At 49.3% G+C, this 23057-nt stretch overlaps 1 protein-coding gene across 1 annotated transcript; it reads left to right on the forward strand.

The window, feature by feature from the left end:
- The first annotated feature begins 11369 nt into the window (after window positions 1-11369).
- Window positions 11370-14526, forward strand: LOC144124402 (sodium channel protein 1 brain-like). The gene is made up of 4 exons (XM_077657028.1): window positions 11370-11563; window positions 12414-12618; window positions 12669-12878; window positions 13960-14526. Exons 1-4 carry the CDS (start codon window positions 11370-11372, stop codon window positions 14317-14319), a joined length of 969 nt encoding a protein of 322 aa, XP_077513154.1. The 3' UTR covers window positions 14320-14526.
- Window positions 14527-23057: the final 8531 nt, after the last annotated feature.

The following is a 23057-nucleotide window of genomic DNA, read 5'->3' on the forward strand; positions in this document are numbered from 1 at the left end:
ACATCGATTTTGGTGCAAATCGGCACAGGTCAGTGTGGGTATGACGTCACTTCCGTTGCCGTGGCTTCCGGTTGGCAACGTAACGGACGGACAGGATCTCGACCGGGAGTAGGAGCCATTAAAGGATTTCGTCTTAAAATCAGACTTCAGCTCCGACGGCCGTAGAAAATCAATGGGGTGTACCGAAGATACAAAATTTCCGCAGAAGTTTTTGAATGTGTATAGAGCCATGCGGCGCGTGCTGGTAGCCGCGCAAAGTAAAAGCGTTTGTTTGGATTTTTAGGACTTCTGCTTCTGGTATGTACGTTAATGCATATCTTGTAATTTCTTTCATGGTCTCTGCTCTTGGAAGGCCCTCTAGATGCTAAGCATGCCGAAGGAAGAAACAGGTGGTTCAAGAAAAAGTAAAGTCGCGCACAGACACTGTTGTTTCTATGGAAGAAAGCGTTCAGCTGATGTCTGAACAGTTTGACAAAGCACTAGCTGAGCTTAGCCAACATGACCATAGCCTGGCTGATATGAAAAAGCGGATTGAACAGTTTGAGACTACCCAGAGCAATGGACAGATTTAGGAGATCAAGAAAGAAATCAACGAACTAGAGAGACATAACAGGAGGTTAAATCTAGAAATTCACGGCATACAAAAACAGATCATGAAGATGTTGTCAAAGTCAACGCCTGTGCTACTTCTCTTGAGCTTCCGCAGCTAACGACTAGTGACGTCACAGCAATTCACCGATTGCCATGCAAACCCGATAAGACGCCTGGAATCATTGTTCGCTGGAATCAGCTTCGCTCGGCAGGCTGTTCGTGATGACTGGCTCAAAAACCGAAAGAAACTGAAGGATGCATATGAAGATGAAAATGTGTACATCCAAGATAATCTGACTAAACAAACCCGAGCAATTCTCTGGGAGGCAAAGCAATGGGCACGTGACAAGAACTATCGCTTCGTTTGGCAGAGTGGCGGCAAAGTTCTCGTTAGACAGAAAGAAGGTGACACAGCCATTGCTATCAAGTCTAAAAATCACTTGATGACGCTTGCATAAGTGATTCTACAAGTGTCGCGACCTATTTATGCATATTACTCCTGACAAACTAAAGTCGCATCTTGGTGGTAGGCGTCTCAAAGGTTTAAAGGTTTTTCATTTGAATATTCAGTCTGCCAGAAATAAACATCAGTATTTAGATTTGTTTTTTTGATAGTATTGGCTTTTCTGTTGATGTCATTATGCTCTTAGAAACCTGGTATACTAGTAATGACAATGTTTTTTCAATACCCGGATATGAGGTGTTCTACCTGAATCGCTCTTTACGCCGTGGTGGCGGTGTTGCCTTGTTAGCGAAGGAAAATCTCAGATGTGACCTTTTGCCTGATTTCACCTCTTCGAAATCTGAATGCGAAATGTTAACAATAGCATTGTGTAACCATGTCTTTTCTGTCGTGTACCGACCCCCTAATGGTGATCACGCTACATTCTGTTCTTCCGTAGAAACTCTGTTTCAATACTGCATAACTAATAAGCTTAACTTAATTTGTGGTAGGGACTTCAACATTGACTTGACTTCTAATACTTGTGAGTCAAAAGAAATGATATGGTTATACGAGAGCTATGACCTAATTAATGCTATTTCTTCTCCAACTAGAATTACTAGTACGTCTTCGACGCTAATAGATTTCTTTCTCCTCAGCTCCTCCATCAAAACTTTTGCATCTGGAGTCATAGCTTGCGATCTTAGCGATCACTTACCTGTATATGTAGTCATCCCACATCCTAAAAAAAAAAACTAGCCTTCTGATCCCTTCTAGAAATGTTTCATCCAGAAACTGCGAAAATTTCCGCCAAAAAATATGAACTGCATCTTGATAGAACGTGTTTTCTTCATCTGATGCAAACATATCTTTTGATATCTTTTTTAACTTGTTAAGAACTGCTTACGAAACAAGCTTTCCATTTTTGAATTTTTCCAAATCGAAAAAGATCAGAAAACCATGGAATACTCGAGATTTACTTGCTAAAATAAAAACAAAGTATACAATGTACCAAGCATTTCTTAACCAACGGGATCCCGAACTGCTTAAATCATTTAAGAAGTATCGTAATAAATTAAACAAGGAACTTAAGCATGCCAGAGATAACTATTTCAATAATCTTTTTAGGATCATCCAAAAACGCGGCCGTGACATGGAAAAAACTAAACTCAATATTTCAAAACGTGCAGGCATCAAAAGGAATTAGTGAAATGGCTGTGAATGGCACAACGATTTCAGGAACTGATCTAGCTAATGTTTTCAATGACTACCTAGTAAACTTGAAGTTTCCTGCACCGTCAGGAGACTGCGCCCAATACTTGACTGGCAGTTGTCTTGAGACAATTTATTTGAGTCCAGTTTCAGAAACGGAAGTTTTCTCTATTATCATGAAATTAAGAAATACTAGCTCCAGTGATATCTTTGACATTCAAGTCCGACCGATTAAATTCATTGCTGACATTATTGCTGTCCCACTTGCCCATATTTTCAATCATTGGCTGTCAAGTGGAGTATTTCCAGCACAGCTACAGTGCGCAAAGGTTTGTGTTCTACACAAAGAAGGTGACAAAATAATTTAGCAAATTACAGACCAATTTCTATTTTACCAATTTTTTCCAAAGTGCTTGAAAACGCCATCCATTCAAGTCTGGTTTTATTTACAGATAAACATAACATCCTGACTAACTGTCAATACGGTTTTAGGAAACATTGTTCCACCGAACTTCTCCTGCTTCACCAAAAAGAGTTCATTCTAAAAAACTTGAAGAAAAACGATTCGTACTGGGAGTTTTTATAGACTTTACAAAGGCATTTGATTCTCTTAACCGGTGTATTTTGCTGAGAAAATTAGAATTCTACGGAATTCGTGGTGTTGCCTTGAAGTTAATGGAATCATGCCTTAGTACTCGCATGCAGTCTGTTTCAGTAAACAACAGCACCTCCACATTTAAATGTACTTCGTTTGGTGTCCCTCAGGGCAGCATTTTGGGCCTTTATTTATTTAATATTCACATAAACGATGTTGTTAACATTGATGGTGATACGAAATTTCTGATATACGCAGATGACACCAGCCTGTTTCTCGAAGGTGACGATTACGAAAAACTTGTTAATCATGCAAACAACACTTTAAGCAAACTTCATGATTGGTGTTCCTGCAACGGCTTGGTTATTAGTACCCAAAAAAACTAAAGCAGGTATTTTCCGAGCGAAGGGCAGAGACATTGTTCCAAATAATATTCTTCAAATACAGTGTCAGCGGACAGAAATTGTGACAGAATTTAAAACTTTAGGCGTAATTTTTTCAGAGCACATGCTCTGGGACTCGCACAGTAATCATGTTATCACGACCCTGGCTCGCACTATAGGATTAATCTACAGGCATCGAGACCTATTTCCTGTAAGCACAAGACTGCTAATTTATTATTCACTGTTTTTATCGCGCATAAATTACTGCTTTTTAGTGTGGGTCCAGACAACCTCAACAAATATCAGGAAACTGATGGTAATGCAAAATAAAGTGATCCGGATTATTGCAGATTCTTCACCAGACAACTCAGTAGACAGCTTGCTTAGAAATTTTAGACTAATTAGCATAGAGAACTTGTATAACTATCATCTTTGTAAAAAGTTAAGGGATGAAAAGAAACAAGGCATTAATCTCATAACTAATCTGGCAAACTTGCAAATGAATACCCATTATTAAACAACTAGACATCCTGAGCACTGGGAAGTTCATAGTAACCGCACTAATTATGGTGAACAAATGTTACGGCACACAGTACCAAGTGTATTTAATTATTTTTTTTTTTTGCAAAGAAATTGATGTGATGAGCATTTCGAAAAGAGAATTCAGAGATTTATTCCTTTAGTTGTTTAGAAATAGGGTTAAGAAAAGGGTAATTACTTTTTTTTCTCTTTCTCAAATGGTACAATTGTACTACCTATGCACTACCTTTTATGGAATTTTTTTTTCTCAGGTTTGATCTGTATGCTCTGTGTACCTGTTAATTCTTCTGTTTGGTTTTGTAACTGCTGTTCCTTCAAATCTTTGAAGTATTTTCAATCATGCATACTTACACTGCGTTTCGTACCTATACATTTCACGGAAATTGTCTTTCACCAATTTTAGTGATGTATAAAATATCCACCAAAACGTGTTTTTTTGTGTGTGTATGCTGATCTGTATATGTATATTTTATGAGCTGCTGTTGCCTATGTAAACAAGGGGGGTGGGAGCCTGTCAAGTAGCTGTTCAGCAGCTTTTTCTTCCATCTCCCCATGTTTTGTACAAACATGAAAATAAACCGTATTCGTATTCGTTTATTTTTTTCGATTGCTGACATTTATTTATTATTTATTTGCTCGTGAACGCGAGGAGCAATGTGAGCCGTACTCGGTCGTTTTACCTGCGTAAAACCAATTCTATATTATGGCGCGTCTAGTGATGGAAACAGAGGCTTCCTCTTGCCACAGTGGGCTAGTACAGCTGAGTTGCAAATCTTATTGCGAACTAGAATGCAACTTTGTGCTTATTTTCTCACTTACAGGGTGCGTCTTCATGCGCGTCTCCCTTAATGTAATAAATGTTTCTTGCTCGCTCACTATAGTCTTGGTCAGGCTGGCCATAATTGTCAGAACGCAATGCTTTCGTCGCGTAGTTACGTGTATCAGAAAGGTGTTGTGCTATATTAAGGAAGCCAGAAAAACTGTTGACTGATGACGCAACACCTTTTTTTTGCAAGTGTTTCATTTATTCTCTCCTTTTATTCTAGCATGCTAGAAGCTGCAAACCGTAGTTTGACACAAGCGGAATTCCCGACCAACCAGGCTTCGTTTCGCTGCGAATTCGTCATCCTCTGTATAAGAGATGCATTTGTGCATGTGCTGTCATCTCTGACACATTCCGATTGGTGCTATAGAATTTTTGAATTACGCAACACTGCTCACACATACGCAACATATTCCACGAAGGGGAAAAGAAAGGGGCTTCGAAGGGTTTCCTAAGGAAACGCGGCGGTTATCTTTGAAGCTTCGACACGCTGCATCGAAATTTAGAGGGAGGGGCAGGGGGCGAGAGGAGCATATAGACAAGCATGCCGCCCCGCCCCGCAACTCATGTTATCGCATTTGCAACCCGGCCACTTATACGTATTTATGCAAAAAAAAAAAGGCGACAGCCACAAAAGTAGTTTCGATGTTGCGGCGAGCACTTCGTTTTTTTACATCGTATATACGATCATTACACATCCGGGGCACGTCGCCAGACGTTTGCAATTTCGGAGAGGGAGCCGGGCGATCACGTTTCGCCCGATGAGTGAAGGACTCCATAGTCGGTGGCGCGTCGCATTTGGCCGACCATTATTAGCGCTTACCGCTGGCACGACCCGCCCAAAGGCAAACCAGCTGCCACTTGGCCTGCTGTCACGCGAGGACGTCGGAGGATGAGGCCAAGTTCGTCGCGCGACGCAAGCGAGTTCAGCGCTTTCGCTTCTTTGACTCGCTAATTATAGCGTATTGTGCTTTCCTTTGATTTCGTTAATCCATCGGAATACTGTGATCGCGCAATTAATATGAAAGAATCAGCGGAGGATAGTCAGATTAGACTGAAAGAAATATGAGCGAAGTGCATAGAAACGCCTGTACCTTGACGGTTGACGATTTCAGAGCGCCACCTGATCCCGCCAAACGGCCTACGTCAATTCGTTTCCACCAGGTGTGTCCAAACTGCCGTAATGAGTGCATGTCGTGTCGTATCCAATCGCATAGCCTGGCAAAGAATGCTCCGCTTGGAAGCGCGAAACAGCGTGCCCGACAATGGGCGCTCTTGTATGCGCACCTGGCGTCAAAACTTAGTGGACCAAGTTAGTTGAGAAATGAGGGAACTTCGTTGCAACCACAGTGTGCCAACTTGGGTTGCGACGTGCAGCTCGCGCTGTCGTGCGGAATCTACGCGCTGCACCCGTAACTTTTAGTCTAGCTCGCATACTCAAAGTGCACGCGTATACGTCATGCTCTTTCTATTTATGCATAGCTTTTATCTGAAAAAAAAAATCTCCCTGTTGCATTCGATGCGTCCGAGGCTATTCGATGCAGAGACAGGCGCTCAGAAATCGAAACGACCTGGCACTTTCTGCCCCAAGTATTCAGGACGCAGCAATGAAATGAATTGTGCCAAGTGAAGTCAGTCGACCGGCATCGTCAGACAACAATTTCCTCTCGAAGTTAAACGATCAAAGAGTATGGTGGAGCTGCCATAAAAAAAACGTAAACCAATAAGCTCCTGCCTGTACCACTTAAGTATCACAGGCTTAACCCAATCGTAATATAAATGAAAAGGCCCGAAGGCAATGTTGTGCTTTTGCCACCCGCAGGTGGGAAAATAAAAAAATGGGGTAATGCTACTAAGCGACCCACAGCCGGGGGAGCGGGCCCGGGGAGACTCCCCTGATCTCCCCTGGGACTTAGCGGAGGGGGTGGGACATAGGTTGTGGGAATGGGACTGAGGGAAGGGTTATGGGTAATGTGATGGGAATGGGGACAGCGAGATATTGACCCTCATTTTATCATCGCTCGACTCCTGTCTGGCCAGGACAGGGAGGGCGTCGATGTTGTCCAATGGTGCGGCTCCACTCACGGGATGCCCGACCACCCAACGACGCAATAGCTCCGACTCGGAGACAGGGAATCCTAACCCGGGGCAGCTGCCTCGGGCTCCTCCACGACTTTCAGGAGTCCGGTTCGGACTTGCATAACGCTCCCAGCTACTAACCGTCGAGTGTTTTTCGCGGCTTTTCAGACTCCGGAAGTATGTGTGGTGGATCCAGCCAATGGAATTAGACTCCCAGGGACCCACCTGTGCTTCCAACCAACCAACCTTGCACTTATTTCCTCCCCTGGCTTGCTCCGCACCTACTGAGGAGGGAGTGTTCAGGGCCGGGCTGACCGGGCCACAAACCAAGAACCTGGCCGAGGGTGAGATAACCCGGGCCTACTCCACCGCTACTCCACAACATCGACGGTTTTTGCATCGATCCTACTAAGGTCCCCCTTACCTCGGCGTCCCGCGCTCTAGCCTCACGGCCCCGCGGTCAGCCATCCCTGGCTGCTTCCCCGAGGACATCGCTCCCAAGGAGCCCTTCTGCTGGAAACCCCCGCGCGGACCTGGCCTCTCCGTGGCCAGAAACCGACGCGCCAGCCGGTAGCTACGCACGCCCCCGCGTGCAGAGGCCTTTTGATTTTCGAGCACTTTTTGAGCCCAATTCCGTGAGTCCAACCTGATTATGAAACCAGGCCTGCCTCCGCACAGGCATCGGACCTCACGTGCGCGACTGGCCCACTCAGTCGCTTGGGAGTCGCTGCCACTCCCATGGGGTTTTGCATCCCCAGGGGACGGGCCCCGGCCAGCCCATCCCCACCGCTGGCGTTGCACCGGAACAAAGCCTAGTAGCCGAAACTACACCGGCCCGTATCCGGTGGCAGGGGGGGCCACGGGCAGGCCGCACAGTCGGATTTCATCAGCTAGAGGATGCAGTTTCGTGCCGCAATTGCGCGAACGGTCCTCCCCAAGTGCAGCAGATTACTCGTGCTTCTACCTTCCGGACCGCCAAGGTCAACCAGATGAGAACAGAGATAGCATACAAAAGGTGGAAAAGTGCACGAATGAGCTGGTCAGCCGAATATCGAGACACTCTTGCGCATAACTCAGTGCGTACACCTGCCGAAAGGTTTCTGCGCATGTTAGCTATAGGTTCACTGTCTTTCCAAAAGCATCGTTGTTATACAAGTGTATCCGGCGTGTACTTTCCTGCACAATGTCTCTCCGAGTGAGACAGCGCGAGAGGGTTCGGTGACTGAGCACCGCTCCCGCGCCCAGGCGAGTCTAGTAGTCGCTGACGGAAGTTTTTGCGGGAGCTGGGACGCCATAATTTCCGCCAGACAATTCGTTCCTGTCGGTCGCTCCCATTCGGAAAGCGAAACATTACGCATATTATGCATTATGATCCATCGCATCGATTTTTGATTACCGTCGCGGAGAGCAGCAAGAAAGTAAGAAAAAAAAAAGCAAATGCCCTACATGACTGGCCGAACGGGCGCGCGCAGTCGAGGAGGCACTCAGCGGAGTTTATCCACTGAGCCTGGTAGCTGTTCTGTTTTGCTGCACCACGCAACACCTCGTGGAAAGCGTAAACGCGTTCAGAGGCGTACACCAGCTCGCTAAACGTGGCTCGCGACAGGGAATTTATCGCGCGTTCGTGCATTGTTGCAGACACGAAATCGCCGTTACCCGACGATTTATACCGAGAAAAAAGACATGGAACATTGATAGCGTCGTTAAACACTGCAGCCACTGAACTGGCCGAGACTCCTTCTTTCCCGACAACAAACTACCACCGCCTGGCAACGTACGTTATAGTCCCGGGAAGCACTTAGCACGTGTCACGGAGAGCAGCTCTCATAACTTTGACAAACGCAGACGAGTTTCGGTGAGACCACTGAGGCGACCCGTATCGCGCGAAGCGAAGAGAGAAGCCGTATGCACTTAAATTTGTATTCGAGGTACCAACAGCGCCTGGGGAGACATTGTTGGGTGTGTGTGGGTAATTACATGAACAAAACGCAGAATTGACAACAACACTAGTTGCATATGCAATTGTAATGCAACAGCCAACTTCGATAGTACTACATGCATGTTTCGGCCCACTAGAACTCTGCATGGTCGCCCACAGCTGAGCATCGACTCGCGGTGTTTGCGTCCGTGTGTTTCTCCTCTTAGCGACCTATTCCTGAATGAACGCAACTTTCAACGCGGTTGTTTCAACACAGGCCTCGAGAAGAGGGGGTGCAGTCGCAATCAGGGGCTGCGCCCATTCACCCGCCTCCTTTCCCTCTTCTCGGGCGACGATAGCCGCGGTATAGAGAGGGGGCGTCCTTCAGGCCACGGCGCCGGACAGCAGCACACAAGCGCTCTGTCGCTTCAATATTTATGGTCGCTCGCAGCGGCTGTCATTAAACAGATCGATCACGGTGCGGCCAGGTGTGTGCTTCAGTGCCCCCTCCCCCGCTGGCGGCAGTGGCCGTCAAAGTGACGTCGATCGCCGCCGCGTGATTCGTGTCGGCTTGGATCGGGTTACTCTTGCTCGCCGCCCGGCCGCAAATGCCCCGCCGTGTGGCGTATGAGAGCTTCTTGAGCGCCGCTGATTGCTGCTTAAAGCGGCCAGAATTCTTCATAGTTGTGCGTCTTTGATATTAAAGAGTGGAGTACTTTCTAGACGTAATTTCTAAAAAAAGAACAGTAACTAGAGCAACGTAGGATCTCTCGCTGGACAGCGACGCTTGCCGTGCTTCGTGGACACAGCCCCCCCCCCCCCCCCCCGCCCTCATATTATCCGACCCTTCGAATTTAATTAAATCGAAAGCTTGCTTCCATACGTGAAATTGATGACCTTTATGCCTTGAGTAAACGTACCAGAGACGTCGTGGACTATTCGACGTGTTAAAGAAGTTAAAAAACATCTACTTCAATCCCCCGAAATTTTAAATAGACGCGCAGTCGCATTCAAACAACTTCAGTGCAGTCAAAAGGAAGTTAACTGAAGCCAATAAGTGCATGTTTAAGAATCCCAGGTGGTCAAAATTACCCGGAGTCCTCCACTATACTGCGTCCTCATAGCCTGAGTCGCTTTGGGACGTTAAACACCATGGAAAGTAAAATACCAAACCAAAGAAGTATAATACAGTAAAAAAAAAATTCTGTTCGTCTTTCACGAGCAAAAACGTACAGAGTTATTTCGCACAAAACGAAGATAGGTTACACGAGGTTAAAGGCCTACAGTTTAGGTTATGGAATAACTCGTCGATTCTTTTTTTCTTTTAATTTATTATCATGATTATTTCTTAAAACAGTTTTAAACCTCAGTCGCCTCAAAGGCATTGGTACGAAACCAATGCCAGTGGCGAATACCGGTCGCTCAGTGCGCTGATGCACTGCCTCGGCGAGCACTCGTAAAGAAGCGTACTGGGTCACGCTGTTCAGATCGCGCTCAATCTGGAGGAGGACACGTGTTACGAGCCTTCGGAGTGGTCGCAACCCGAAATCACGTCGTCGCGAAGCAGGGCGCGTTCCTCCACTTTGTCGGCGACCTGAGAGGAAGAAAAAATAAATAAATAAAACCGCACTTTCTCTGAAATTGGCCGGGATACGGGCGAGGAGCTCCTCGGAATGGCCGCGACTACGGAAATCTCCTGAAACCCACGCATGCCGCGAGCTGCGTTCCTTTCGGGATGCTTCGGATTCCGTCCTTTTCGTGACCAAATTCTTCGTGCGGAGCCCAATTTTTGAACCGAACCGGTTATCTCGTGTCATTTAAACGCGCACGCACAAAGAAAAAAAAACACGCAATCATGGGTTCAGGGAGCGCCGGACTTGGAAAGCCCTTCGGTCGTTTCCGTTTTTATCAAGCAGCGAACGTGCTGAGATGGTAGAAGGACTGCTGGCATAACACATCCCGCTAGGAAGCCCCGTGAAATATTCTGAATGCGCACGCACTTCGCTTGCCCCGATAGCCCCTGCTTCTGGCAACCGCTTGACGCAATGCTTGTAGCAGGAACTTCTCTCTTGGAGCGGCGACGCTTATCCGGAGTAGCCATGACACCAGCGTCACGAAGAGAATGTGCCACACGTAGTTTTAACGCGACAAGGTTAAGGGTCCCATTTATCGTAAAATCCGGCGGAGACGTTGTAGTCGTGAGCCAAATATCCGGACTGGTTGAAATGGTGGCTACGCCACACGTGTAGCTGGGGAATGAAAAGTGATTAAAAATTAAAAAACTGGAGATTAGAAGGCCACAACATGACTCTTCATTAGGACAGTAAACGAATTTTGGTGAAAGGAAATTGAAGTATACCTCGTAAATAGAACCCCAGACCCTTGGATTGTCAGTCAGACACGCCACACCTATAGACCACGCATTCAAGTTCGTCACCATAAAAATGCATATTTAAAAAAAAATCAATAACGCAGCCTTGTTTACAGTATATTAAGACGCCTCTCAACACTTCACTTGGTAGAAATCATCGTGGAGGAAGTTTTATTTCTATTCTCGTTGCCGTTCGCTGATTTTTGCTGACGTCTTCTTTGCGATGCTACACATGACTCCTGGAAATGTAATGTTTGTCTTTATTCGTACATTAATCGCATTTTGCTGACTTGACGCATTCGGCGACCCTTTGCTCCGCCCTCGGTATGCTGGAGCGGGCGAGTTGACCGCAGGCGCCGTGGCCCTCCTGTGGGGCGTGTCCCCCTCGCGGCCCGAGTGGGTTCTGCTTCGCGGCATGCGCACGCTGGCCGTGCTGCGCGTCTTCCGCAGCCTGGCGTCGGTGCGCGGCGTGCGCCAGCTGGTGCTCATCTTCGCCGCCTCGGTGCCCGCCTTCATCAACATCGCGCTGCTGCTGTTCCTCGTCATGTTCGTGTACGCCGTGCTGGGCGTCTCGCTCTTCGGACACCTGCGCTCCGACGACAGCTACGGGTGCGGTGCTGCCCCTTTGGGATGCTGCGCCTTGTTGTTCTACGTCCCTCCTCAAAGGCAGTTTAATTGAATAGGGGCCGGTAGGGAGACCGTCATGCCGAGCCTGACAACACCCCTCCCCGAATCAATTTGAGCGCATATATATGCACCCTGTTCTTAAACTGCGTGAATGATTTCTGTATGTAACCTCCGGGAGCTTAATTCCGTTGCACAGCGCTGTCGTCTGAACAGTAAAAAATATTAGAATCCGCGAACGCTATAGGAGCCGTCTTGTCCGTAGGTGTGCCTTTCTGTCATCTTCGTTTTCTTCGCATTGTTTCTACAAGTTCTTGGCCGCAAGCACAAAATCACTAAAGTAAGAAGAATGGGCACTATTTTCTGTAGCACGATGTCAATCTCGCCAAGTAGAGCGGCAGAAAAAGGAAATATAGTCGTTTTTTCCGTCCGTTTACCGCCGGGATGTCGATTCAAGAATGGATTTGTACGAATCAGCCAGTAAGCCAGGCATAGCCCGCGGTATAGATTGTGCCGTCGCAAGAAATAGTGAACGTGCATGTGCTGCTGCGAAAGAAACGTCTGGAGCTACCAAGGCGTAAGAAAGGGGAAAGCGTTGGCATCCGGGTTTCTTCGGAATAGAAATTGAGGGGTGGTCCTAAATTTCTAGGTGGAGAGGTGTTGAGGGTAGAGAAGTGGTAGTGATTTGTATTTTTTATTTGTGTCGTTGATTTGTGGCGTAGGACTAGCTACGTTTATGACTCTTAACACTGATGACCAAGATGACATAAATTTCCCGACGTGCGTAAAAAAAAAATTCGTTACGACTTAAGGGGTTGCCTTGGTTGGCGTGCAGTGGCCTGGTGAACTTCGGTCAGCTGTGGCGCGCGCTCTTGCTGCTCTTCCGGCTGTCCACGTCGAGCGCGTGGAACGAGGTGCTGGTCTGGCTGCTGCCCGCCGGAAAGGGGCTCGCCGTCGCCTACCTCGTCTCCTACCTGTTCATCTCGAACTTCATCATCTTCAACTCGTACGTCGCCGTGCTGCTGGCCGGATACGAACAGGTACGATGCAACCGCCCGCCAGGGGTCGTCCACATTCGCGCCACCTGCAGGCCCTAAACACGGAGCTGAGCGGCCTGTCGGACGCCGACATGGTGGACTTCGCGAGCGCCTGGGCGCGGCTGGACGTCGCCGCCCGTCGGACGCTGCCGTTGTGCGCACTGCCGACTCTGCTGGATTCGCTGCCGCGGCCTCTGCGGCTGCCCCGGCCCAACATGCTGGCGCTAGCCATCATGGACGTGCCGCTGCTCTCCGGAGACAGGGTAATCTCCACTTGTCAAATGTCTTGTAGCACCGTACAAGATAGCTTTGCACGATCATGCAGTCGGAGGCGGCGTGCTCTTTGCTCCAAGAGGATTGTGTAACACAAACCACACAGAAAGACCAGACAGGACTTTTTACCGTTCGATTCGGCTCAATCAAAAACTGCTAAGAGGGCTATTGCCACCCTTTCTATGGAACCTCAAGTCGTGCCCTCACATGATGCGTGTGAGGTGAATAGACTGCGTAAAGCAGGGTTCCCTGACCACGTCTTGGCTGCCGTGACCGAGGCACTGCTGCAGAAACTTAAGGGTAAGCCAAAGGGGCAACGGCGGAAAGAAGACCTCGTCGAAGCGAAACCAGCCGTACATTCACAAGGTGTCCCACAATTTAAAACCGGTTGGCAGCAAGTACGGAGTCCCCATGATCTTCTCCGCCCCCGGCAAATTGGCCAAGATGTGCCCCAAGGTTAGCAGCGGTGCCAAAGCAACATATGGGTGTGGAAAGAAGCACTCGAAGCCCTACGGAAGGTGTGCCCCGGGAGTGGTCTACGAGGTCTCCCTTGCATGTGGCGAGGTATACGTCGGCCAGACTGGACGCTGCGTAAACGAGCGTGAAGGGGAACATAAGAGGTCGTTAGGGAACGCATCAGATTCCTCCGAAAACCTACCCGCCCATTGCCGCTGCTGCATTGATAAAAACGAAAAAAAAAACTGTGAACCACGACTTAGCTAGATTAAAATTCTAGCTAGAAGCAAAGATAGACTGGCAGAAACCTTTTTTATCAAAGAGAGACGTGGCATGTGCGTCAGCACCACTTCTATCTCCTATACGAGAAAGCGAGCATGGATTGCTAAAAAATACGCGATAATGAGTAGTTTTTGAGTGTGTTTTTTGTTGTTGGTTTTCCTCCTTTTGTCTTTTTTACCATGTAAAGAATGCGCATGCGTTCACATTCTCTATATATGCAACATGTGGCTTTCAATAACCCTACGTCAGCGCCCGTCCTGTACTGTGTGGTTTGCGTAAAAAATTGGCGCCCTTAGCCCCGCAAGAGGACGCCTGCAGTTTGTGTGCGCGCAGGTCCACTACGTGCACCTGCTGCAGTCGCTGCTGCGCGTGCGCATGAACATGTACGAGCCACTGTGCGAGCCCCTGCGGCGCAGCCTGGAGGCGGCCGCCGCGGCCGCCTACCCGGAGCTGCGGCGCCCAGACATGCGCCCCATCTCGGGAACCATGCAGCGGCAGCAGGAACAGCGCGCCGCGCACATCCTCGCCGAGTTCTTCGTGCGCGGCTGCGAGCGGCTGCGCCTGGAGCGCGCCGCGCGCACCCTGCAGAGGGCGTTCCGGGCGCACCGGCTGCGACGCACCGCCACGCTGGCCAACCGGCTGCAGCCCTTCCCGCTATTCCTCATCACCCGCACCAACCTGCAGTACTGGTGACGGGGGCCCTCGGGGGAGCCGACCGTCGTCGGTGGCCTCTCTGTCGGAGCACAGATGGACTGGCAGTTGTGCGAGCGCCTGCTCTTACTGAGAGCCCAAGTCTATTCAGCTGCTAAAGATTAGTTTTAATATTCGGTGCTTGTCATCGACTAAGCCATTTCAGCGCCGGACTGCCTAGTTCTCTGTTTCGTTCCGTCCATCACTCGACTGTGCTGCGGCCGTGACTCGTGTGGCTGCCTATGTTTCATTAATTTTTTAGGTCCATTAGATTCAGTTGCAAATATTCTATAGTTTTTTGTAATTAGTATCGTATTTCATTTAAATATTTTCGCCACGCGAATATTTATTTGTTTTCCCTTACTGAAATGATAAAACAGAATTACCTTTCCGTTCATTTTTGTCTTTCTTTTTACCCTTTCTTGCGCGCCATTGAGCTCTCTCTCAAGGTCACTGTTTTCGCCGATCTTGCTAAAAAAAAATGTAGGTCGTAATTCAAGCGCATATCTTTGTTTCCCTGAAGGTGCCGTAACTGTTGAACTTGTTGTTTTCCTTTGATGTCAAGGGGTTCGAGACTATCGGCTTTGTGCAAATAAAAAGCCGAGGATTTGCTCGCCTCATGTCTTTTAAGTGCTTGCTGTCACTTTGAGTATTTGCTCGCGCTGTGATCCGAGTAGCACTAAACTTGCGAGGAACGGACAAGAATCTTTTTATCTGATTTCCCCAACTTAGAAATCGAGGCAGAAGCATTGCAGCACCGTGCTCTTTCTTGCGACGAGCAGCTATAAAAATCTATCGCCAAATAAAATCACTCTGTGCGACAGCGATACGCTTAAAAGTAAGTCAAGTCGCACTGCTAGCGACATGTCGTTCAGAAATATTGTTTCGTCAATACCTCTAAGAGTGCTCGCCTACTAAATACGTACCGTGCGTTTAAATGTATTACAGTCAGGCAGGAATGAAATGCGAGTACTTCTGTACTTTTCCTTTACAACCGGTTCATGAATACATACTTAGGTTGATCTTCTGCCATGAAATATTAACAAGGTCAGTTGTACAGTGCAGCTAAAAGTACATAAGTAAAATGTTTTATCTTGTTCACAGGCGCTATTCGCTTTTCATTCCGGCTTGATTATACATCATAGTCTTGCTTTTAACTGGCTCAGTTTCGGTTATCTCTTGTATGCAATGAAGCGTTTATGCTTTTCACATTTTCTCCAATCCCTCCTCCTTTCCCGCTTTCGGCAGATTAATTTGTGGCAGATAAGCTCTTTCTATCCACTCGTTACCTCCTCCTATCCTATTTGCTGCTGATGCACCTTACGTCAAATTGGGACATGGTGTATAGCTTTTTTTTTTGTCGCGCGTGAAATAACCAACACAGACAGCTGGTCCGCCTACAGGGTACGCTTGGAAGCGTATTTTGAAGCGCTAGAAATCATAGATACGGCAAAGCAACGAGCTCTGCTGGTCGCCGCTCTATTCAACAGCGCTGTCAAGGTTCTTCAAGGACGGTTCCACCCCAAGAGCGTCAACGACCTCCAATGCAGAGATGTCGTCGGGCACCTGCAGAGCCATTACGAGCTGCAAAGCAACGAAACAGCAGCCAGTTAGCGGTTTTTCACGCGCACGCAAGCAGAAGGTCAAGAGTGTTCGGAAATTTCATAGCCGCACTTCGCCGCTTGGCCGAAGACTGCAATCTTGGAGCGATGCTGGACTGCATAATATGCGGTGTTCGGGGTGAAGACGTCACCTGTTGACCCGCTGTCGTTAAAGAAAGCCGAAGACTTCGTCCTTTCTGCTGAGGCCGCTGCGGAAAACGCGCAACACATGCGGAGACCATACCCTCCCTCGAGTCAGACACAGCCAATTTCGTCCGATCGGCTCGCTCACGTCCGACGTCGAGAAAACCAAGCGGGCTGTCTCACGATGAGCTGATGGAGCAATGTCCGTTGCAACGGGTTGATGAAATCTTTGAGAATCTCAACGGCGGAGAAGTTTTCAGCACCTTGGGCTTTCGTAACGCCTACAATCAGCTGTCCCTGGAAGGAGACGCGAAGAAGCTAGCTGTTCTGAAAACACACAAGGGCCTATGCTGCTTCAACAGACTAGTCTTAGGGGTGTCTTCAGCGCTGGCAATCTTCCAGCGACGCATGGAAGCCGTGCTTAGCGGGATTCCCGGGGTACAGGTCTATCTGGACGTTGTTATTGTGGCTGAAAAAGCGAATGACTACACGGTCCTGGAGCAAGTGCCGCAACGTCTGAGGGAGCACGGCCTGCGTTTAAAGCCTTAGAAATGCAAGTTCAGACAAGGGCAAGTTACGTTTCTGGGACACTGCATTGATAGCAACGGATTACGGCCTAAAAGCGATAACATAACGGCACTGCTCGACGCCCCACGACCCACATCGGTGAGTGAGCTGAAAGCTTTTTTGAGCCTTTTAAATTACTACGGCAAGTTCTTGCCACACGTGTCAACTCTACTGGATCCCTTATACGCGTTGTTGGCGAAATGCGTGAAGTGGTTCTGGGGGCAAACAGCAGCAGATGGCTTTCGAAGCAGCTAAGGGAGCAAAGAATGTGCATTCCGTCCCAAACAAGCCTCTTCGTTTAGAGTGTGATGCGTCAGCAGTGAGTGTGGGAGCCGTATTGTCGCATCGTGTCGGCGGCGTGGATTATCCCATAGGATTCAGACCACGAACGCTATCGTAAGCCGAGAAACACTATTCCCAGCTAGAAAAGGAGGCGCTGGCTCTCGTGTTCGGCGTAACCAGGTTTAGACTACCTTTATGAAAACCACTTCGAGCTGGTAACAGACCACAACCCATCGACGGGACTGTTCAGCCCGGTCAAGGCGATTCCGCCGATGGCGGCTGCACGCATTCAGCGTTGGGCCTTGCTCTTGGGAGGATATCGGTACGGCCTGTCATACCGTAAGGGGTCCGAAAATGTCAACACTGATGCCTTCAGCCGTATCCCTCTCTCTATTCTGCGGGAGCAGCCTAACGAACAGGAAGACGCGCCCGAGTATGTATTATATACTGAGGCTGTCAATGCGGCCCCCGTCAGTGCCAGAGAGTTGGCGGACCTAACCAGCCGTGACCCTCTGTTACAGCAAGTGCGGAAATGAATCCTGCATGGCTGGCCGACCTATCTTGAAGAGAGAGGCGGTTCCGACCGTTCTTTTTTTAAAAAAAATGAGTTGACTGTTAGTCATAACCTCATTTACTAGGGGCATAAAATAGTCGTGCTGTCAGCGTCCGCTGCAGGTCTTCTGAGGCTCCTCCATGAAACGCACCCAGCCCAGGAATGACTGCGATGGAAACCTTGGCGCCAAGCATTTTCTGGTACCCAGGGCTGGATGCCGATATCGAGAGGGTAGTACGCGAATGTGATTCATGTGCACAAGCCAATGTGATGCCTCCGGCACCGTGGCCAGAAGTCGTATCGAGTGCACATTGACTTCGCAGACCCCATCGAGGGAAAGATGCTGCTAGTGGTGGTGGATGCCGAGACCAAGTGGCTAGAGGCCATACCGATGAGAAGCACGACGTCAGAGTCCACCGCGGAAGTGTTTAGAGCCATATTTGTCAGCTTCGGACTGCCCCATACATTGGTTTCAAATAATCGGCCACAATATGTTTCTGCAGTGTTCAAGAACTTCGTAAAAATGAACGGGGTCAACCATGTGACGACTGCGCCTTACCACCCGAAGTCGAATGACCTGGCAGAACGGGCGGTGCGCACGATCAAGGAAGGCCTTCAAAAAGCTCAGGGGACAGCCTCGTCACCCGCCTTAGTCGGTTTTTATTCCGCCACCTGCCAAGGGTGGAAAGTCTCCATCCGAGCTGCTGTTGGGGTACCGGCTCCGGACCAGACTGGACTGTTGCCTTCCGAGTGCAGCCGGTGAACCGCAATTTGAAACGCGTGCGTCTACGATGCCGTTCTTTGCAGGACGGCCGGTCTGGCTCAGTTTTCACCGCCAGCCCCGGTGGTTGCCTGCAGTGGTCGTGAGCACACAAGGGACTCGGATGGCGCCTGTGACTTCGTCGAACGGCAAGCATCGTCGTCATGCGGTTCAACTGGGACCGCGCAAACCCAAGGGCTCCGACACGAAGCCGCTGGCTTGCGCCACAGCACCCGACACCCTAACCAAACCTCGCCCGACCCAGACAACATTGCGAACCTCGCCCCAGTGGAGTCGCCGGTTCATCGGTCTACCAGGCAACGACGTACACCTGAAAGATAGTTTGTAAAACGGGGAGATGTGCTGTGTCATGCAAGCTTGTCGTCAACCGCCCGCAGGCAGCAAGTGCGTGCCGTCACCTCAAGCGATAGCGTGCTGCCTATCGCCCGCGGCGTCACCTTGGGAGCACATATAAACGACGCTCGCACAATAAAAAGGGATCATTTTGCTTGTGTTACCGAACGGTTCAATCGAAACACAAGAGTTAAAAGTCGGCGCTGGTCGCCTGGGTCTTCAGTACTCACCCTGCATTCGATATCCCCGTGAAACAAGACGCAGTTTGCAGAGCACACAGTTATATACTACGATATGCCGTCAAGCGGTCAGAAGCAGAAAACGCCTGAATTCATGACCAGGCAGCACCTGTCACACCATACGCAATGTGTTTCCTTTCCCAGTTCAAAACCTCGCCGACGATTGTTGAAAACGTTCTGCAGATATACATCAAACGTTGAACACCTGCTCCACGCAATATTTTCGGGTTTCTGACCATACTCTTGCCGGATACACTGAAGCTCCGCCTTAAGGGTATGACGCGGCAGCTTTAGTTGGTTGAGGCCACATATGCGGTCATTTTCGACTTTACTTTCATACCACGCCTGGCGGAGCGGTTAAGCGATGGCCCTGCGATCGGTGCTGCCATCGGTGCGGCTTGTGCGATTCAACTTCTCGCGACCAATAAACTATTTAACTGCCACGGTGGTCACATTGCTCACGATCCAGTGGGCAGACTGTGATGACGCCACAATGCCGCGTGACCTAGGCGGCCCCTTGTTAAATTGCTTCTCCTGGGACTTTTCTCTCGCAACGCCATCACTATTGACGCCGGATTTTCTTCACAACGGGAGCCTTAACGATATCGCCCAGTTGTCTAATGTGGCCGACAGGCCACCCGTTCCTGCACACAAAAGCAAGTCCTCTAGATTCGCGCATCGGTTGGACATTAGACGCCGCCGCTCCGACGCATGTGCACCACAGGGTAAGAGAGGAGGTGAAGGGATAATGCTGAGACGATTTTAGAGAAGGGCCTGCACATGCGATACCAGAAGCCGTTTTTTTCCGGGGCTCGGACTGAGACCACCGCTTCGGCGTTCCGCCGTGAGAAAGAGGAAACAAGAGCCAAGGCCGTCATCTTTCGCTAACATCCTTTATTTGCCCCCATAGAATAACTGTTTGTGTGTGAGTGTATATAGCATCTGTGTACGCTCCGCGGAGAAAGAGATAGACCGTTCGAGGCCCCCACGCTCGTCCCGCGCATTGTGCGTGCAAGAGACGCGCGTTCGGTCGCGACGCATGCAGCTGACCCGGCATCGTCCACGTGCACATGCCCTCCCCCCAAAGGAGCCGAGTGTTCGACCTTAAATGCACTCTGCTCGAGTCCGGTGGTAATAGAAAACAGGGTAATGGGGTCTCGGAAGATCATAGAGGATTGTACACGTCTGGTTTATAGCTGAGCTGCAGTCACGTAGACATCGTAGTTAAAGTACAGCGAAAGAAACGACAGCGAGACGACCACAATTGCGTAGCAAGTTTCGGGCCAGAGGATAGAGAGGATTAAAATTTATTTTGACGTAGCTCAAGGCGTCGAGTAGGTTTTGGGCCACAGTCGAGGACAGGTGGTCGGCCAGCGGGTCAGAGGTGAGCCAGAGGGTGTGATGTGATAGGAAGGTTTGCGTCGAGCCAAACTTTGCGCAAGCTTGCTACGCAGACAACGCTTATTCAGCACTATGCGCAAATACGCCGCTTGTTTGATGCAGGGTGAACCCAAAGAGCTTTTGCGCGATAAATGCGAAAACGAGAGCGACCGCAGTGAAATGCCGGCGGCATCATGGAAGATTTGCGGAAACTGCGTTGCATCAACGCTTCCGTTCACTCTCCACGGTCGGCGTCTGGGGGGTCTTTGAAAATCTCGTTCTAGATAGGAAAAGGCCTGTACCGGTCGTTGTCAAAAATACGCACGACTTGTACAGACCGTCGTATGGCAGTTCAGAGGCAATTGTACTATGCTGATTAAAAAATGCTATCTCTTGCCCGTAGCTCTGTGTTAAGTCCTCTGGCCTCAGGAGGAGGTGTTAGAATGTGGCTCGCGGAGGACTGCGACGCTCTGAAAAGGTGCGCTGCACATTCCACGATCTGAAGCACGGAAGGTGCCTACTATAAATGCGTTGCATTAAAAGGTAGGATGTTTGCCTTGGGTACGGCAGGTACATTCTGTTTAACGTTCAGTTTAAAATACGAAATTATTAGAACATTTAAAAGGAGCCTCCCTAACGCCGCCTTCAACATACACGTAACGTATTGCTAGTCATGCGGTCTTCCTAACACTTCAGCTGCGTTTCGCAGTGCAGAGTAAGCTCGGACCGCATCTACATTGTTCAGCCATGGGTAACCCGCCGCCTCTTTTCCCGAGAGGCGTATCCGTGTGTCATCCGGCAGAAAGCATTTAGTGAAGAGAAACCTGGACACGATACACGTACGATGCCGTCAAGACACGGTCGCTCGCTCCTCCAGGCGAGCGCATACGTCGCCGAATGATCCCTTGCAAATTCTGAAATTTGATGATCGGGGAGGACATGCGGACATTTAACTGAAGGAAATCCCTGACGTCCAGCTGCAATAGACACAACCTCTTGTTCTTCTAGACACGTGGTATGCACTGTTCGCGAACAGCAAATTTGTTTAATTCACCACAAATCTTGGAGGCCTAGGTGCCCCATAGTATTGTGACTTCTGTCGAGTGACCGCCATAGTGAGGTCAGATTACGTCCGATCTCGCGTTATTCTTCCTCTACATTTTTATTTTTATTTTGTTATTCTAGTTCCCTGCACCGCCCTCTGACGCACCCGGTAAACTAGACCGCTTGATTCTCACAGTATACGCACATCACCCAACTGTGAAGGTGTTGTGGGCCGATTCACGAAAACTATAATGAGTGCGTCATCGCACCAGCGCGTCAATTCACGCGCTTCGCAGCGCCGGGGCAACCGAGCGAACGTCTCGCAGCGAAAGCGTTGTCGAGCCCTCCGTGAGGAGCGTGGGGGCTCCGACGGCGGAGCACTTGCCTAAGGCACACCGACTGCAGCGAGGACCACGGCGGCCGCATTTGGAGGCCCAGTTGCGAGGGGACCGCCTTCATTCAGCTGCCGTGGGGAAACACATTGCAACTTCAATAAGGGGCGCGACACGTCGTTGACTGTCGTTTTTGATGCTGTCACTCGCACAGCAACCGTTGCGCAAAGCTGCACTTTACTCCAGCCCTTGTTGGATCCAAGATTTCGCGCTGTTGACAGCCTCTGAGGTACTTAAGCAACGGCTCAATTGTTGCCTATAGTTGAAGCGCACTCGCATTGTGCCGGTGTTTGTCGGCCAAGTGCAAGTGGCGAACACAACTCTAGCTAATCGAAGTAGCGGGAAACGGTTTCCGCCACACTGGATATTGTTGCTAAAGGAACGCCTCTGCTGCCTAAAACAAGAGGCTTGGCACTGATCTACCCCCGAGGGTTTAACTTCGGTCCATTCTGCGACAGGAGGGCAACGCCCTTGCCGGACTGCTAGTTTGAAGTCTGTAATGGCGAATGACAAACTAAACCCTTGCTTCTTTATCCGCCGATAGTTTTCGCGCCGTTGTCCCTGACCTACGTCGTGCTCACCGCGCGTCGCCTCTGCAGAACAACTTGGCGACAATCTGCCACTCTTTCCTGAGGTGCGGTGGCGACCCCTTGCAACTGGGTGGGGCAACCAGTCCTGTCAATGCGCTGGCGCCGCTTCATTTCGAAACGCCACTAAGTCGGACTCGGCCCACGTTGACAGCAGTGGTCTGCTTGTGTTCCTGTGTACGAGCCGCACGCATGCTTTTCTCGCCGTGGCCTTTTGGACGCCTCAGCGCTTGACAGAGCTGTGTGCGAACGAAGTGACCTCGCCAGATGTTGCTGTTGGCACCAGAGGTCGCGGGGGAGGCGTTGGCGAGCTCTCAGCATGCTCACAGAGCACGGCATAGCGTGAAATTATGTTAATTTAACGTAGAATAAGATTAGGGTTGACTGAGTTTAGAGCTAAGCAAAAATTCGTTCGTTCGCTCACACCATGGGGTTCCAACAGCACACCCTCGGAGTGTGCTAAGGGTCTTGAGCTATCTCCAGTGAATGCGTACTCCTCAGTGTATCACGATACAAGTGATGAGCTGGATTTAATCGATATCTCAAGGTTGCCAGAAGACGACTTTTCTTCCCTTGCAGGTCAAACTGTTCTTATGCGTACCAGATTTCAAGTCCCTACCAGTGCTACGCGTGCAATACTATTTAGACACGTTCTACTACTCTGTCCAGTATGAAATCTAGATTTGTCACTTGTTTCCTAGTCCCGGAATGGATTATTACTGCTTTCGTCCACTTACTCATTCATTCATTCATTCACTGTTTGGGCTACAATAAAGAAAGAGTTAACGTTGACGTGACAAACAAGCAAAGAAGTGCGGCAACGGCAGAGCGGTGCACG

Source organism: Amblyomma americanum, chromosome 3 (genome assembly GCF_052857255.1).
Source record: "Amblyomma americanum isolate KBUSLIRL-KWMA chromosome 3, ASM5285725v1, whole genome shotgun sequence".
Taxonomy (NCBI): domain Eukaryota; kingdom Metazoa; phylum Arthropoda; class Arachnida; order Ixodida; family Ixodidae; genus Amblyomma; species Amblyomma americanum.